This window comes from Equus quagga, chromosome 12 (genome assembly GCF_021613505.1).
Source record: "Equus quagga isolate Etosha38 chromosome 12, UCLA_HA_Equagga_1.0, whole genome shotgun sequence".
NCBI classification, from domain to species: Eukaryota; Metazoa; Chordata; class Mammalia; order Perissodactyla; family Equidae; genus Equus; species Equus quagga.
The window spans coordinates 60,507,881-60,524,254 of NC_060278.1; the positions used below are offsets into that span (position 1 = coordinate 60,507,881).

Sequence of the window (16,374 nt, forward strand, 5' to 3'; positions counted from 1 at the left end):
CAGCTCTACACTCGGGGACCGTTTGAAACAGCGAAATCACCAACAGAAAGCACAAAACACAGGGCGCCGACTAGACCTCGGGAAAAATTCTCGCTTGCGGATGAGAGCCAAACCCGGAAGGCAGCGGCGCCCTTCTCCACTCTGCCCACGTCCGCGAACGACCGCAAAAGTACCCCAGGCCTTGAACTGGGGTGTTACAGATGAATCTTAGCAAGTAAGCGGATTTGCAAATGCAGAAACCAGATAATGGGATTGGCTGCATCGCTAGCCCCAATTTACAGAGCAAGAAATTGAGGCTCATGGGGTGAACGCCTGGCCCCACCCAGCAAGTGGCAGAGCCAAGATTCAACCCCATCTGTGAGGCGATGGCCATGATTCTGCCACTGTGCACACTGTTCTCCAGGCTGCTGCTCTGTTTACAGAAAAGGCGCTGAGGCCCAGAGAGGGTGCTGAAACACCTAAGGCCACACAGGTGTTGGGGGCAGTTCAGGGGCTAAACTCTGGCTCTGGACCCATGGATGGTCCCTTTGGTCACAGCAGAGCCCCACCCTTTATGAGCTGCCTGACCTCCTGCGCTGTGCGTTCCCACCTCCCATAATCGCTCTCCCACTCCACCCAGGGACCCTGGGAGCAGGACGGGCCTGGTGAGCTGGGGTGGGAAGCCTCACCCTGGAAGATGCCGTCAGGCCGCTCTGCCACCGGCTCAGCTCTGGCACCTGGATGGGCGCGTGCAGAGCAGGCCACCAGGGGGCGTCCCCCACCCCCACGCACACAGGCAAGCCTGGAGCCCCGCGGGCTGAGTGGTCCAGGAGAAGGCGGAGAAACAATGGGGTGATTGATGCAAACGCGCCATGAAAGACAAATTGTTCAGATGAAGTGCATTCCGGGCTCCCGCCCAACGCCCAGGGTGTGTGGAATTTCAAGGAAAAGCTGAGGAAATCTGGGCTGTCCGGCGGGGACCCCGTGCCTCCCTTCCCTGGAATGTTGCAGGCTGGCCCGGGCTCCCAGAGACCTGCCCGGCAGAGGTGGGGCTGGAGGAGGGCCAGCCGGCTGACCCTGACCCCCACTCTTCATGTGGCCGCCCGTCTCCTGGACCCACTTGGCCTTGAATAAACTTCTTGCAGCCCACCTCCCCATCCCCACTCCCAGAGCCCGTGTGAACCCCGGAGCTCCCTCTCACTCCCCGGGTGGCCTTGGGTAAAGCCTTCCACCTTTTGGAACCTCTGTTTTCCCATCTGTAAAGTCATGGGGAGTCATGGTCTTGTCCGTGTATACCCCACACGGTTATCATGAGAATCAAATGAAGAAGTCCTTTCTGTTCCAAGGAGGCCACTCCTCAAGCTGCCCCAGAAGCGGCCCTGGGCGGCCAATTCCTGCCTCCTGGGACACAGGACTTGCTGCTCAGCACCCCTTCCTCCCCCCCACCCACCTCTGGAGACCTCCAGGTGACCCCAGGCCCAGGACTGACCCTCAGCGTGAGCTCCCAGCCTCCCCGCACCCCAGGATCTGAACTTCCGACCACCCCCCCCCCACCCCCAAAGCCGGGGAGGGTGGAACAGGATCTGAAGCTGAGGCCTGCACAAGGGCTCCTTGTCCTGCCGGGCAGGCTGGCACCCGCCTGTCCTGGCCTGAGGAGGAGTCTCTCTGGGGCTACTGTCTTTCTGTTGTGGCTTGGGGGAGGGGCAGCTCAGAGCCAGGCCAGGGTGGCCGGGTCACATCCCAGCCCACCTCCTGGAGTGCTGTGGGTTTTGATACCTCCCTTCCCACCCCATGTGACCCAGACATCCCAGGATTGGTCCTGCAGCCTTGTGGGCGGGTGACACTACTGTCAATCACGATGCCGCGCCCCTTGCCCCTCCCCCGCCACTTCCATCCCCATCCCCAATTTTCACAGCCTCATCCTATCCTGTTCCTTTGCCATCTTTCATAAGTGAATTATTTATTTTTATTCTTTTAATTGAGGTATAACTGATGTATAACGTTGTATTCGTTTCAGGTGCAAAACATCATGATGCGATATTTGTACACATCGCAAACCAATCACCACGATGAGTCTCGTTAACAGCCATCACCACACCTGGTTACACACTTTTTTCTTGTGATGAGAACTTTAAAGATCTACTCTCTTACAGTAGATCATTATTAATCATTATAATGAATACTTATTATTGATAGCAATTTGTGCAATGCTCCCAGCAGAGCCCTGCCCACATTTAGCAATCAATAAAATTCTCTTTTTTTCCAGCCACCACCCAAAGCCCCCCAGGACAGGAATTTAAAACTCCCAAACCTTTACTCCACTCCTCACGTGCCAATCTTTGTGCCCTGTCCGTCCTGCTGGCCCTGCTTCTTCCCTGGCTTCTTCAGCATCTTGCTGCTCTGCCCTAGTCTGTTCTTGGCCCCAAAGACCTGGGGTCTGAGCCCAGCTCCAACATCACTCAATCGCTGTGTGATTTCCAGCAAATTGCTAAACGTCTCTGGGTTCTCAGTGGCTTTATCCCCAAGGGAGACGGGGTCATCTCTGCCCCAGGTGGTAGGGAAGCCCAAATAAGACAGCAGTTACGAAAGGCCAGTACACTGCTGAGAGGTCATTACCACCATCCGCTCGCTGATGGATGGCTTTCCACCCGCCCGGAGGGGGCTGTCCCTCCTCCAGCCTCTTGGAGACTCCAAGGATAATTACCCTTGAGGTGTGTCGCGTCCTAACTTTACGGAGCATTTTCACACCCTTCAAACCATTATAACTTTCCCCAATGGATCCAGTGCCGGAAGAGGGAGGGAGGGAGGGTTGTTCTGGACAGCTGGAAACGCTCAGCATCGTTTGGGTCGTTTGTACAGAATTTACTATCCGCCGAAGATAAACACAGTCCCTCCTGCCAGACACACACAGTCTGGTGAGGACAGAGCTGGGTAAACAGATGTCAGCAGCCCCACCCTGGGCCCATGTGGTCTCTGGTTTAACCCAGAGCCTGGTGGAGTTTGGTTCTGAACAAAGGCCCTTTGGATGCTAGTGATGACCCAGGAGGAGGCTCACGCACCCCAGACCACACCCTTCCTGCCATGGTCCTTGCCAGCCGCACCCGGGCTTGACCAGACCCAGCCCCTTCCTGGCCTCTGGCAGAGTGAGCCGTTCTCGGTCCCTCAATAAACAATACTGGGCCCATTTGCCAGCATCACACACACGCAGAAACTCAGGCTCAGGGAGCGGTCGGCAGGTGTGGAAAGGGTTAAGCCCACAGGCTGTGCCTGGGCCCCAGCTGTGCCTGGGCGGCCTGCGGGATTTACAGCCTCCCGCACTGCCCCAGCCCACCCAGCCCTGGCTGGGGAAAGATGCTCCTCTCCCGGAGAGAAGAGGAGTCCGCGCTCCACACCAGACTTCTCCTGTCCCGAGGCCAGGGCCTCCCACGCAGGCGCCGGCCATGGGGAGGGCCGGGAAAGAGGAGCCAGGACACCAGGAGGAGGCAGGGCTGGGCTCCAGAGACCAGGGTGGGCAGAATTGGAGCTGGCCCTGTCTGTCCTGGGCCTCCCCGCGTTTGGAGACAGTAGGTAGCAGCAGGGGTGTTGGTCTGGGAGTCAGACACCAGGTGAAGATATGTTGTGCCACTCTGTGCCTCAGTTTCTCCCCTTCTGGTCATACCCTCTGGAGTGAGCTTAACAATGGCCCCCAAAATGTCTGAGCCCTAATCCTGGAAACTGTGAATGTTACCGTCTGTGGCAAAGACTTTGCAAATGTGATTACATTAAGGTTCTTGAGGTGGGAGGTTATCCCGGGCCATCCAGGAGGGCTGTAAATGTTGTCACAAGTGTCCCCATAAAAGGGAGGCGCGTGGAGATGACGGATAGGAGGGGAGTAGGCAAGGCGATCACAGAGGCAGAGATTAGAGTGACGGGGCCACAAGCCGAGGACACCTGGGGCCACCAGAAACTGAAGAGGCAAGGACCTGACTCTCACCTGGAGCCCCAGGGAGCGGGGCCCTGCCGACACCTGAGCTCACCTGCCGACGCTGACTTCAGACTTTCAGCCTCCAGAGCAGAGAGACTAAATGTCCGCTGTCTCAAGCCGCTAAGGTGGTGGTAATTGGTGACAGCAGCTGCAGGGACCCAGTGCGCCCTCTCGCCTGACGGAAGGAGCAGAGCCTGCACCTGGCCCTGGCTCCTTGTAAAGGAGCTTTTTCTATGTCATGTTGGAGAGTTTCCTTTTCAAACAGCTCATCTTCCTCGTCACTGGGGTAGCACTCGGAATGGGCCAAGGATGTAGTCCCAGCCCGGAACGTTCCAGAATGCCCTGAGGTAGGAAGGCAGGATGTCCTGTGCTGAGCAGGCCGGAGGGTGCATTGCCTACGCGGGTGATGGCAGAGCCCTATGCCTCGCTCCCGGCTCTCAGCTCTGGGACTCGTGTGGCCTCCAAGATGACTGTGCTGAGTGCTAAGCATCTTCTCAGTGCTCACTTGGCCCCGCCCACAGCCTGGGGCATTCCGGTGTCTTTTACGGGTCAGTAATCTCAGGGTTACCTCACCCACTTTTCAAAAAGGCAAACTGTCCCATCTGGGGAGCAGTGGGAGGTGAGGAGCGAAAGAGATTCTGGAATCGAAATCAGTCAGCAAACACTGAACTCTGACTGCGTGCCAGGCATGGGGCCAGGTAGAGAGAACGTGGTCCCTACCTGGAGAGGGAGAAAGACTAGTAAGCCAAGGTGACACCAGTAAGAGTGTGTGAGGGCTCCAAGGGATGTCAGCAGAGGATGCCACCTGGCCCTTGGGGCATGCAGGCAACCCTGGAAGGCTTCCTGATGAAGGTGTCCGTGCGAGTTTTCCATCACTGTGTAACAAATGATCACAAACTGAATAGCATAAAACAACACACATTTATCATCTCACAGTTTCTATGGGAATCTGGGCGTGGGTCTCTCTCATAGGCTGCACCAAGATGTCAGCCAGGAGTTGGGTCTCATCCGAAGGCTTGACTGGGGAAGGACCTGCCTCCAAACTGGTGTGGGCGTTGGTGGGACTCAGTTCCTCAGCTGTTGGCTGGAGGCCACGCTCATTTCCTGGCCATGCGGGCCTTTCCAACATGGCGGTTGGCTTCATCGAAAGGAGCGAGGGAGAGAGTCAGAAGGAGCAGGATGGAAATACCAATCTTTTCTGGCCTAACCGCACAACTGGCATCCTGTCCTGCTCCATCGGTTAGGAGCAAGATACAAGGCCTCTCCGCTCTCAAACAGAGGGGTTTATGCAAATATACCAGCAGATGGAGACCACGGGGGTCCTTCCTAGGGCCTGCCTGCCCCTGGGATTCCCAAACTGAGGCTCACAGGAAGAGTAGGGACTAGTCAGGCCAAGGCGGGAACAGAGGCCCGAGAAGAGCACAGGGTTCCGTTGGAAGGACCAGAGCAGAGGGGCTGGCACGCAGAGAGCACGTTACCGCATGTGTTCACATGTCACCAAATGCCCACTTAGGTGGTCCTCTTGGCCTTGGTTATTGCACGGTAGCCCTGGAGAGGGGAGGGCTACTGTTCCTACCCTACGTTTAGGAAAACTGAGACCCTGACAGTAAGAGCGAGCGGAGGCCAATTGCCCCATGTGGGCTTTCTTCTCCAGGGAGTATTTTGATAAGGCGGGGGGGGGGGGGGGGATCTGGCAAAGAAAATCACAGGAAAAGCTACATTGTGAGGGGGACACAGGGAAAGGAGAAGCCAGATGGCACACCCAGGACCCTGGCATCTCTGGCTAAGTGGATGTATATGAGCCTGCAGGGTGTGTGTGCGTGTGTGTCTGTGTGTGTGTGTGTAACACCATTCAGTAGGCCCCACTCAATATATCTCCACCAGGCACCTGAGCCCCAAACCTCAGGGACCAGGACAACAGCCTGGAGCATTCTGCACCCTGAGCCCTTGATGACCATCAGAGGTCATTGAGCATCATTCCCCCAGGCTGGGACTTCACAATCACGATGGGGGGCTTATGAAAATATTGGTTCCTGAGCCCCAGCTCCAGAGATGCAGCTTCATGGGCGCCAGGCGGGACCAGGGTTCTGTGCTTTTAACGAGCGCCCGGGAGATTCTGAGCATCTGCTGGATTTGCAAGCTCGGGGTTTACAGGTGAGGAGAGCAAAGTCCAGCAAGGAGGGCCATGTCCAAGGTCACAGGGCCACTAACGGCCCAGCCTGAATGAGGACCCAGGGGTGCTGCCTCCCAGGCCCAGAGCCCCCTAGGCATCCTCTGAGTGCATTCCACCTGCCCACACACCTGCCCTCCGGAGAGCCCAGACCGTGTCCTCTCCTCACCCACACACAGAAGATGCTTGCACTGGGAGCCGGGGCACCCCTAACACAGTACACACACACACACACAACTTCACATTTGTCCTTTCCACAGTCTTTACCAAGCACCTGCTGTATACCAGCCTCTGGCTGGTGGATCCAGTACTGAGCACAAGAGGGAAAGGCAGGGCCCTGCCCTCCTGCACCTTCCAGTCCACGACGGTAGCCCAGAGTCAGCCCAGCGACCCGGCTCTGCACAGGCCCGGGAGCAGCTGAGCAAAGGGGGAAGATTGGCTGCTGGGGCCTGGTACATGGGCAGACCTCCTGGCTTTGCATCTGGGGACTCAGGAGGCACTGGGCACAGACAGCTGGACCCAGGTCCCTCTGCATCCTCCCAGGCACCCCTGGTCTTGTCACCGCCTTTCATAGTGAACACCTGTCAGCCCAGCCGCAGGAGCTGGCAGCCAAGAGGACGTGTCAGCTCTCTGATGGGAACCCCCGGCACCCAGCAGACGCCAAGGAGAAAGAGCCGAGAGACTGTCTCCTCCCTGGACTCCCAAGTGGCTGCAATGTGTGCCTGCAACAGAGGCCCTGAGTGGGAACATTTGTCTTTCTAATTCCAGACTGGGTGTTGGATCAGGGACCCTGGCTCAACCATGGGAGGTCTGCCATCTTTAATCTTTCGGGAAAGATGCCAAGCTCTTCTACCCCCGCAGGATGTTGTGATAACACAACAAGACGGCTTCTGGAGGTTCTCTGAGAGTCAGAGCCCCAGACAGAAACCCAGGAATGGCGACAAAGATGACAGCATTCAAAGGTGAGGACGGGGAGGGCTCTTCCAGAGACCTTGCCAGGAGGGGGCTATGTTTTGTCCTGCTGGAGAATTGGACCAGCTGGACTGGACCTTGGGGGGACCACCCCGACAGTGAGACCCACCCGTTGGTGGTATGTGTTTTGTTAGTGGGTAGGTGCAGACTGCTGTCTCCCTTTGCATGAATAGCTAAAGGCTCCTGCAGCCCTGTGCACTCCGGCCAAGTATAATTAACCGACGCTGTTGGCTCTGTAGAGTTGCTTTCCAAGTGCAGCTTATCCATCGCGGTGCCTCAGTCGGCACTGATACCCACCTCCCTCGTGGCAGGATGTCGGGAAAGGGTTCCCAGGGCTGGCCTGGACCAGACACCCGAGATCTCCTCCTCTTGGGCGACATGCTCTGTGAACTCACACAAGATGTGCCACCTGCCCTCTCCTCTCTGGCAGGAGTCGGGGCATTTATGTGTGTGAACGGCCCTGAGCCCCTGAAGTGGAGGCTGGTTGGCAGTGCTGGTGACGATAATGACGGTGCAGCTCAATCTGATGACGGGGGAGCTTGATGGAGCCTCCCCTGCTCTCTCCATCCTTGCCCTACTCGGCTGCTCCAACCCCAGGAGGCACGGAGGTTTGAGAAGAGCGTGGGACTAGGCGTCCTGCATCCACTCCGCGCCTCTGCTTTTGTTTCTCTGAGAGGCAATTCCATCGTCTGTAAGATGAAGACGCTTCTCTTGAAGGGATGCAGTCTAGCACGGACCCGCAGTTCAGAGCGCTCCGTGAAGGCTGGGTGTCGGTGTCGGGAGAACCCGCGGGGAGAGGTACTGAGTTACGTTGCTGATTGCACTCGGCTTTCTAAACATTGACTCAGCAAAGCAAGTGGCTGGGAGGCTGTTACCCTCCTGTAATAACAGACATTTATGGGGCACTATCTGTGTGCTTATCTCCTTGAAGAACATCTCTCAATTAATTCTCACGACGAGCCTAGGAAGTGGGCTATTAGCACCCCCAATTTAATGGGGTGCAAGTAACCGGCCCGAGGAACGCAGCTGATGAGAGACACCACAGGGATGCACACTCAGGTCTTCGATGAGAGCGGGGATTTTAACTGCTACCTGAATGCGGCCGGCCCGCCGTCGGTCTGTGTGTACGACCTGGGGACCTGAAGATCTGCCGCACGTGGTCACCTACTAACCTGTCGCCGTGTCATCACTGGCCCCCGCCCTCCCTTCTCATTCCTGCCACCTCTCTTCAGTTGCCTCCTAACTGATTTCCTTGCTCCCAGGGTCTCCCTTCCCCATGGCCACCAACACCCCCTGAGAAACCCAGCGCTCACCCCACCTGTCCCCTGCGCCCCAGGGGGACCCCACCATTCCCCTCTAAGAAACAACCAGAGGATTCAAGGGGCACATGCGCACTGCAGCTTTGTACCTAACAGAGAACAGTTTCAGAGAACATGGGCATCCAAAAAGAAGGGACTGGTCTGTCAAATAACTAATAGTACATATAACAGAATAACACACGGGCCTTCAAATACTTATTCAATGTCGTGGTCTCTTAACGCAATATATTATTTGTAACAAATCAGGATGTAACAGAGTATACACGGTATGACGCCATGGAAAAATGACACATTGTATCATGTGTAATAGTTCCATGTTATACCTGTGTCTGCATAGAAATACACGTAGAAGGAAATACACCCAAATGCTAATGATCATCTTTTTTTTTTTTTAAAGTTTTTTTTCCCTTTTTATCCCCAAAGCCCCCTGGTACATAGCTGTGTATTTTCCGTTGTGAGTCCTTCCAATTGTGGCATGTGGGACGCCGCCTCAGCATGGCTTGATGAGCAGTGCCCTGTCCGCGCCCAAGATTTGAAATGGCGACACCCTGGGCCACCGAAGCAGAGCACGTGAAGTTAACCACTCGGCCACGGGGCCGGCCCCAAAGATCATCCTTGAAAGATGGAATGTGAAGGTGGGGTGTTTCCTTCTCTATAATTTCCTGTCCTCTCACATTTTTCTTCAATGAACACATTTTTGTAACAAAAATAAAGGTGCGTGTGTTAGGAACAGAAGCCTCATGACGGCTCCCCCACTGCCCACGAAAGAGCACAGACCCCTGGCCGGTGCACGTGGGCTCCCTGTCTGCCTGCCTCCCCGTGCTCAGCTGTCGCACCTCCAGTTCTGGGCAAACCTGTTTGTTTCCTGGAACATAATTTCTTCCCTGGTGCCATCCTGCTCTGACAGTCAGATCCTATCCCCTCTCTGAAGGACCACCTCGATGGTCCCTGGCTGCCCCTCCTGGCTCCGTCCCCACCTTCTGCCCCTCTCTGCCCCTGCCGCCCTCTCTGTCTCCATCACCTTGGCAGGTGAGACAGCTCTGTCTCCATGACGCAGACACCAGGTATTTGACAAGCGGCTGCGGGTAAGCCGAATGGAATTACTTTGCTTTGGGCTCCTGCAGAGGCCGAGCTGATGATGAGGGCCCCTGAGGACGCCTGGCTCTCCTTCCCGCCCGCAGCGGGGGGCCTGCTCTCTCCTCTGAGGATGGCAGGGAACCGCTGGAGCCTGAGTCAGGGTGGGTGAGGCCGTGGGCCATGGACCTGCTGCTCACGGGCTCGGACTCTTCAGAGGGGCCACGTGCCCCAGGCAGAGCTGACGGGTGAGGTCTAGAGGGTGGGCGAGGCGAGGTTTCCTGTCCCTGGGGAAGGGGGCAGCGGGCAGGGTGACTGGCTGTCCCAGATGGCCCAGGACTAGGGCTTCTCAGGACACAGTTCTCGGTGCTAGAACTAGGAGGGTCCCAGGAAAACTGGGATGGTCGGTCTCCCTGGTGGGGGGTGAGCCCCAGCTGTGGGCCTCTGGGACCAGGGCTGCTGCCACACAGGGTCACATCTGCTGAGCCCACAGCCCTCGTCCCTGCAGGAGGGGTGGCCCCACACCCAGGTCATGAGACAAACAGCATCTGGGGCCAACATGGGCTGGGCCTTGTGAGCCTGTAACATATTTGTTCCTCGAGTTCTCACGGCCCTTCCCTCCCTGGGGTCCCTCCGTTCTTCCAGGCGAGTCCTGCCCGGAGCCTTGCTCCTGGGGCGGGCACAGACCCTCCCAACCCACAGGACACCCCGCTGTGTCCCTTCCTGGAGTCAGACCCACTCTCGCTTCAAGGACTGGCTGCAGTCACCTCCTCCAGGAAACCTCCTCCACTCCCCAGTCCACAGAGGGTTCCCTTCTCTGCCATCACGTGGTCCCTGCTCCTCTGGCTGTCTGGCCTCTGAGCTGTCTCCCAGAGAAAAAGTGAGTTCATTCATTCATTCACTCATTCACACATTCAATAAGGACTAATCGCTGATTTCAGGTTAACAGCACCTGCCTGGAGTCCCGCTGACAGACTTGAATCCTGGCTCCACCACTTACGAGCTGCTGTGTGACTCTTAATAAGTCACTTAACCTCTCTGGGCCTGAATTTCTTAATGTAAACCCCGGGAGTTACAATAACAGCGCCTCCCTCACAGAGTTGTTGGGGCATTACCGGATTCAGTAAGCATATGGTTCCTGGATCAATGCCCAGCACAGAGTAAGCACTATACACCATTTGCCATTATTAAGAACCGACTGTGTGCCAGATACTTAGAGGCGGCAGGAATTACACACGGCAGGAGCTGGGCATCTAGTGGGACAGGCGGACGAGGAGGCCCGCAGCCGTGGAGAAGTGGGAGCAACAGACGAGCTGGAGCTGCCGAGGACGGACCGGCTGCTCAGCGCGTGGACAGTGGGCAGAGCGGGGGCTCCTCCGAGGGTGTGAGCCAGAGAGACAAACACGTGCAGGAGCGGGGCGAGTGAAGGCCGGGGCGGGCAGGTCAGCCTTTGCCAGGCCGGAAGGGAATGGTTTGCACGTAGGGCTGGGCGTGGGGACTGCAGAGACAGACCCTGGCACAAGAGCCTGGTGTGGGGGGGCGACACCCTCCTGCTGCGTAAGGGAAGCCCCGGAGGGTGTAAGCAGGAGACCGGATTGCATTCTGGACCGAACTCTGGTTGCCCACACAGACCACAGCGAGATGGAGGCGGCCAGACCAGGGCCCCCCGAGCAGCCCCACAGCAGCCTAGCACACGGTGAAACAGTCAGGCCAGGGTCCCTGGGCCTGGCCCTGGTGGGACAGCCACCCGAGGCGCCTATCCATCCCCTCCTCCTGGGGAAAGCCAGACTTCAGGGTTCACACCGCCCTGCCCTGCCCATCTGCCCTCACTCCGTCCTGCTGCAATCTCAGCTCATGGACTCTCATTCCGCCTCTCTGCCCTCGTCTCTTGCAACAGGCTCGCCCTTGCCAAAGCCTCAGCTCCCAGCCCTGCTCGCTCAGACCAGGACAAGCCCATCCTGCCCCCTCAGCCTCCCCGCCCCAGCCTCATGACTCCCAGTTGCTGGGCTCAGACTTGCCCGGCTCATTTTCCCATCGGTGACTCACGTAGGGGATGGGGGTGAGGCCAGGCCAGAGGAGAGACAGCGCCCCTCCCTGCCTCGCAGCATCCTCAGGCCCAACAGAGCGAAGTTGTTCAATCTCACGCATGTCTGCTGGCACTGCCAGGGCCCGTCTGCGCCCCCAAGAGGCCCTGACCCTCTGCGTGGTCCAGCCAAGCCTTCCCAGCATGAGCGCCCACGCTCCTTCCTGGAGTTCAGAGATGCCAGAGCAGCGAGGACACCCCTGAGCCCAGAAGCAGGTGTCTCCTTCCCCAGTAGACTCCCCAGAGAGGTCACACAGCTTTAAAAAAAGAAAAAAAAAAAAAAACAGTGGGGCACGTGAGCCCCAGATCTGCGCTGAGCTCCTGGACACTCCAGGAAGCTGCGGGGCTCTCACCAAGGCAGTGAATGACCATCTCCATCGAAACCACCAGGACCGCCAGCACCTGGATTAATGTCCTGAGGGCCTGCAGGGTCTGTGCCGGGGGCTCTAACAGCAGCACGGCCTTCAGAGGGGCTGGGCTCTCCCAGCAGAGGGAGAAACTGAAGCCGGGTTTGGGCAGGAACGGGAGCAACCCTGGAGCCCACAGGGCTGGGTGTTCAAAGAAAGCAGGCAGCCGCTCCCCTCCTCCCTGCGGGTGCCCCCTGCCCTTGCCACCCACGCAGGCCGCACCCCGGCTGCCCTTTGCAGCCACGTTCCCTCCGAGGGGGAGGCGCCCTCCAAGCTCTGTGGAGGCCGACACAGCGCTGGGCGGTGGTGGAGTGCCCTGCGGCCCCTGCCTGCTCTGTTGACCCCCAGCCGGCTCTGTCTCCACCAGGCTCTGGACTCCCGGGTGCAAGGAGCAGATCCTGCCTTTTCGCCTCCACACCCACAGTGCCAAGCAGGCCTGGCCCGTCAGGGGCATTCGGCGTTAGCTGAAGGAGGGTGCCTCCCCATCCCAACTGTTCACAAGCATTCTCCCATTTCTGACGGCCCGGACACCTCTTTTCTTTCTTTATGCCTGAATCCCCACCACCTCACCTTTGGGTTTGACTGAAAGAGCAAGGATTCTGTTTTTTTTAAATGCATTTTTTGTATGTGTGTGAGGAAGATTGGCCCTGAGCTAATATCTGTTGCCAATCTTCCTCTTTCAATTTCCTCCCCAAAGCCCCAGTACATAGTTGTACATCCTCGTTGTAGGTCATTCTTTTTCCTCTATGTGGGACGCTGCCTCAGCATGGCTTGATGAATGGTGTGTATCTGGACCGGTGAACCCCGAGCAGCCAAAGCAGAGCGTGGGAACTTAACCATTCGGCCACAGGACAGGCCTCAAGGATTGTACTTTTGAGGCTGCTGTTTTCTAGCAGGATGGAGGAGCTAACCCTTCCCCATTCTGGAAGCTGGGATAGAGGACGGGGTGGCAGACACCATTTCTCTCCACCCTCCGACCCCATGTAAGTGCTGCCAAGCTTTCCCCATTCCTCCCAAAGCCCGTGGCAGACATCACCAAGTGATCACAGCACTCCAGTCGACCCCACGTCTTTCTCAGCACTGATCAGGCCTGCCACGGAAGAGGATGCTATCTGCCAGGCTGGGGTGAAGCTATGACAGGACAGGTGTCCAGCCTAAGGAGCTAACAAATGAGGGATCTGTAAACATGCCTTGGTCATTCGTAAATTCTTATTCAGTGGCGAGATGCGGTTTATATGTCAGACAAGCGAGATGCTCCTGAGAGCTCTGAGCACTGCGACAGGAGAGAGGTCTGGATTGCACAGCAGGAGAAATTCAACGGGGAACCAAACACAAAGCGGTTACTAAAGAGACTTCAAATAGCCGAAGGGGCCACTTGGCCTCCTTGCTCCTTCTAGACTTGGAAGCAGGCCACTGCTCTGCCACAGGGAAGGCCAGGCCTAGGCGGACACGAGAGGCCTTGGGTGTTACCGACTTATCGTTTCTGTAGGACTCATGGCAGCTGTTTCTCTGCACCGGTTTCCTCCATGCCGGAATTATTCCTTGCAAGCCATCCAGTAAGGGAAGATTTACTGTGTTCATGCAGAGAGCCAGAGTGCATAAACGACAGGGGGACAGCAGAGCCGCCTCCATGGATAGCAGGGTCAGGCATCCTCCTGGAGAACAGACATCTGTGGAGGCCGAGTCGGCTGCGGTAACGTCCTGCAGTCCAGGCCTTATGGTCCCTCTTCCGAGGACCACGGAGCCATGTCTGTGGGAGTGGCAGTGTCTCCCCCACCCAGGCTGGAGATTTCAGAATGGGCTGTGGGTTGATTGGGAAAGTGGGGGTGGGGAGAGATGCTCAAGGCACAGAGTCTTTGTGGGCAAAGAATTTTACTAAGCAAACAGTGTGATCACTGCCCTGGGCAGGGCATCTTCATTTGGGGATGGGCATGAAATGCTAATGGCCAAACCCCCACCCCACCCCCACCCACTCCAGGCCTAGCACCGCAGTGGGCCGAAGACGGGCAGGAGGGAAGCAGTGTGCAAAGAGAGGGCCTGGATGGGTGGGGGTCCCAAAAGGACCTAAGCAGCAGGAGACCCCCCCGAAAGGTGGGCCACAGGCCCATCAGCCACCCCCCACCCCACCCCCCGCAAAGTGAGTCCAGAGGCAACGCCAAGGCAGTTCCTCCTCTGGCTACCAGGCTGGCCTCCCGAGTCCCGAGGCGGTGGCTTGGCACCCCGGGGGGACCACCCTCCTCCAGGCATGGCACCGAGCGAGGACTAAAAGCAGTCTGCAAAGCAGATGGCAGGGCCCTGGGGCAGGGGCTGCGCTGCCGGCTGTGCATCCTGATGTATGAGTCACGCATGTCCTTCGAGTCTCAGAGCGTTCAGGGGCTGAAACTTCATCCTCAGCCCCGTGTGGCCTGCTGCCCTCCTCCTGGGCCCATCCATTCCTTCAGCTCCAGCGCCTCCTCCACACATCCACGGCTCAGCCTTGCCCCGGGCAGCACAGTCGCGCCCCGCAGAGCCCAAAGAGCAGGGAAGCTGACAGGAAAGAAGAGCAGTCAGGTCAGGGTGGACCCCAGGTGCCGAGCACCCACCACGAGCAGTCCTACACCAGCGCTCCCCACCCACATCGGAACACACACAGAAACTAGTGTTTCCACAACACGCTGCAATCCACGGAGAACGCTGCTTCCTCCCAGCCCCCCAGGCCTGTAGGTCCGCCTTCGCCCAGGCTCTAGGCTAATCCCCCACTGTCCCCACTGCCCTGTGAGGGGAGTTAACAGGAGGCTCAAAGGGTGTCACCCGGACTCTACTGTTAAGGTGGAGAAGCCGCAGGGTAGGGAGCAGCAGGGAGCGTGGGAGGTGGTAGTGGGGGCACGGGGGGTGTAGGTTTTCAGAGGAGAAAACAGAACCAGAGTGGTATAAACCCTTCCTCAGCCCGGCTCCTAATTCTCACAGGGAGGCAGTGGCATCTGGGGAACAGGGCACAGGGCTGGCAGCCAGGGCTTCTAGGCTATTCCTGGTCCCTGCCCTGGGCCTTCCTGACCACAAATCCGCCCTCACCCACTGCCCCACTGCTCAAAGAGGATCAAGACTTCCAAATAACAAGCCATGACCCCAACCTGCACCCACCCACCCACCCTGCCCCCGCACCCCACCCCCTCCACCGGCTTCTCCTCCTCTGGCTTCTCCTCCTCTGGCTTCTCCTCCTCTGGCCCAGCCCAGCATTGGCTGCCACTCACGGTCAGGTGGACAGGCCCACACCCCGGGGCATCAGTGGCCTGGCCTGCCCACCCTCCAACACCCCTGGTCTCCCAACAGCTCAGCCTTAGGACCCCAAAGCCACTGTCAAGAGTGGGGAGCAGAGGCCTGGGCTCCCTGGTTCTGTTCCTAATCCTTGACGACTCTGCTAACAGAGGGAGACTGTGTTTCTGCCTCATTCTGTGCTTCATCCCGGCAGGAGGGGACGAACTTCGGCTCATCCCACCTTCCGGTCTCCCAGCTCCCGGAAGGCCACAGCCCTGGAGCCCTGCCCCGGGTGCGGGCAGAGACCCAGCAGGTGAGGGGACGTGCGGGCCAGCCTCCCTCCACCTGAGTCAGGGCAGAACCAACCTGTGGGAAGGCTCCTGCCACCCACCGGCCTCTTAGACTCCAGGGTCACCTTCAGGACCCGCCTGCCTGGTGCCCCAGCGGAAAGGCCGCCCAGGCCCAGGTTCTTGAGCTCCAGCTGGCTGTTGGCCTTAGGATGGTCCAGCTTTGAAGTGGGGTGCCGGTGGGGGACCCCATTCCCTGTAGGGCCGGAGAGAGGCCTCAGTCCCTGGGGGCTCACCTGACATGACCTCTGCTCGCCGCGTCGGTGGGGCGCACGTAGGCAGATGGCAAGCCGGGCCGTTCAGGACACGAGGGTCCCGGCCCCGAGGCTCTGCCGAGCGCGCACGGTCTGGATGGCCTGCTGGTTCTTGAACTTGACCAGGCCCAGGGTGATCTGGGCGTTCCAGCCAGGATCCTCGAGGGGGCAGCGGAAGTCGATCTCGCCGCCACCCTCGGTCACCAGCGTGAAGTAGATGTGGCGCCCGGTGCTCTCCACGCACTCCACGGCCTTGATGCGCGCGAAGCTGAGCTCCTTGGGCCGGCCGCCCGCGCCCTTGGGCTCGAAGAGCTGCAGCCCGCGCTCGGTGAGCACGCAGCGCTTCCGCTTCCACAGCTGCAGCAGCCCGCCGCTGCGCTTCTCCAGCACGCCCTCGCGCAGCACCGTCGCCGCCGCCGTCATGGGCGCCCCCGGACCCCGGGAAGGCTGCAGGCTGCGGCGGGCGCGGCGCCCCTCCCGGCTCTGCGGCGCCCGACGCCGGCGACCGGGGCTGGCTGGCCGTGCGCCCTGGCCCCCGCGCCCGCCGGCCTCCGGACCCCGCTGCCCGCTG

The 16,374-nt window shown here is 58.6% G+C and overlaps 1 protein-coding gene across 1 annotated transcript; it reads right to left on the reverse strand.

Moving 5' to 3' along the window:
* Positions 1–13,162: 13,162 nt before the first annotated feature.
* On the reverse strand, positions 13,163–16,368 carry PHLDA3 (pleckstrin homology like domain family A member 3). Its single transcript, XM_046679600.1, has 2 exons — positions 15,786–16,368; positions 13,163–14,494 (listed from the first exon to the last, which is right to left on the reverse strand). The coding sequence occupies exon 1, from the start codon at positions 16,224–16,226 to the stop codon at positions 15,849–15,851; it is 378 nt and encodes a 125-aa protein (XP_046535556.1). The 5' UTR covers positions 16,227–16,368; the 3' UTR covers positions 13,163–14,494; positions 15,786–15,848.
* Between the last annotated feature and the right edge of the window lie 6 nt (positions 16,369–16,374).

Bases quoted from the DNA above. Each gene is read 5' to 3' on its own strand.
- PHLDA3 (XM_046679600.1), bottom strand. From the start codon at position 16,226: ATGACGGCGGCGGCGACGGTGCTGCGCGAGGGCGTGCTGGAGAAGCGC.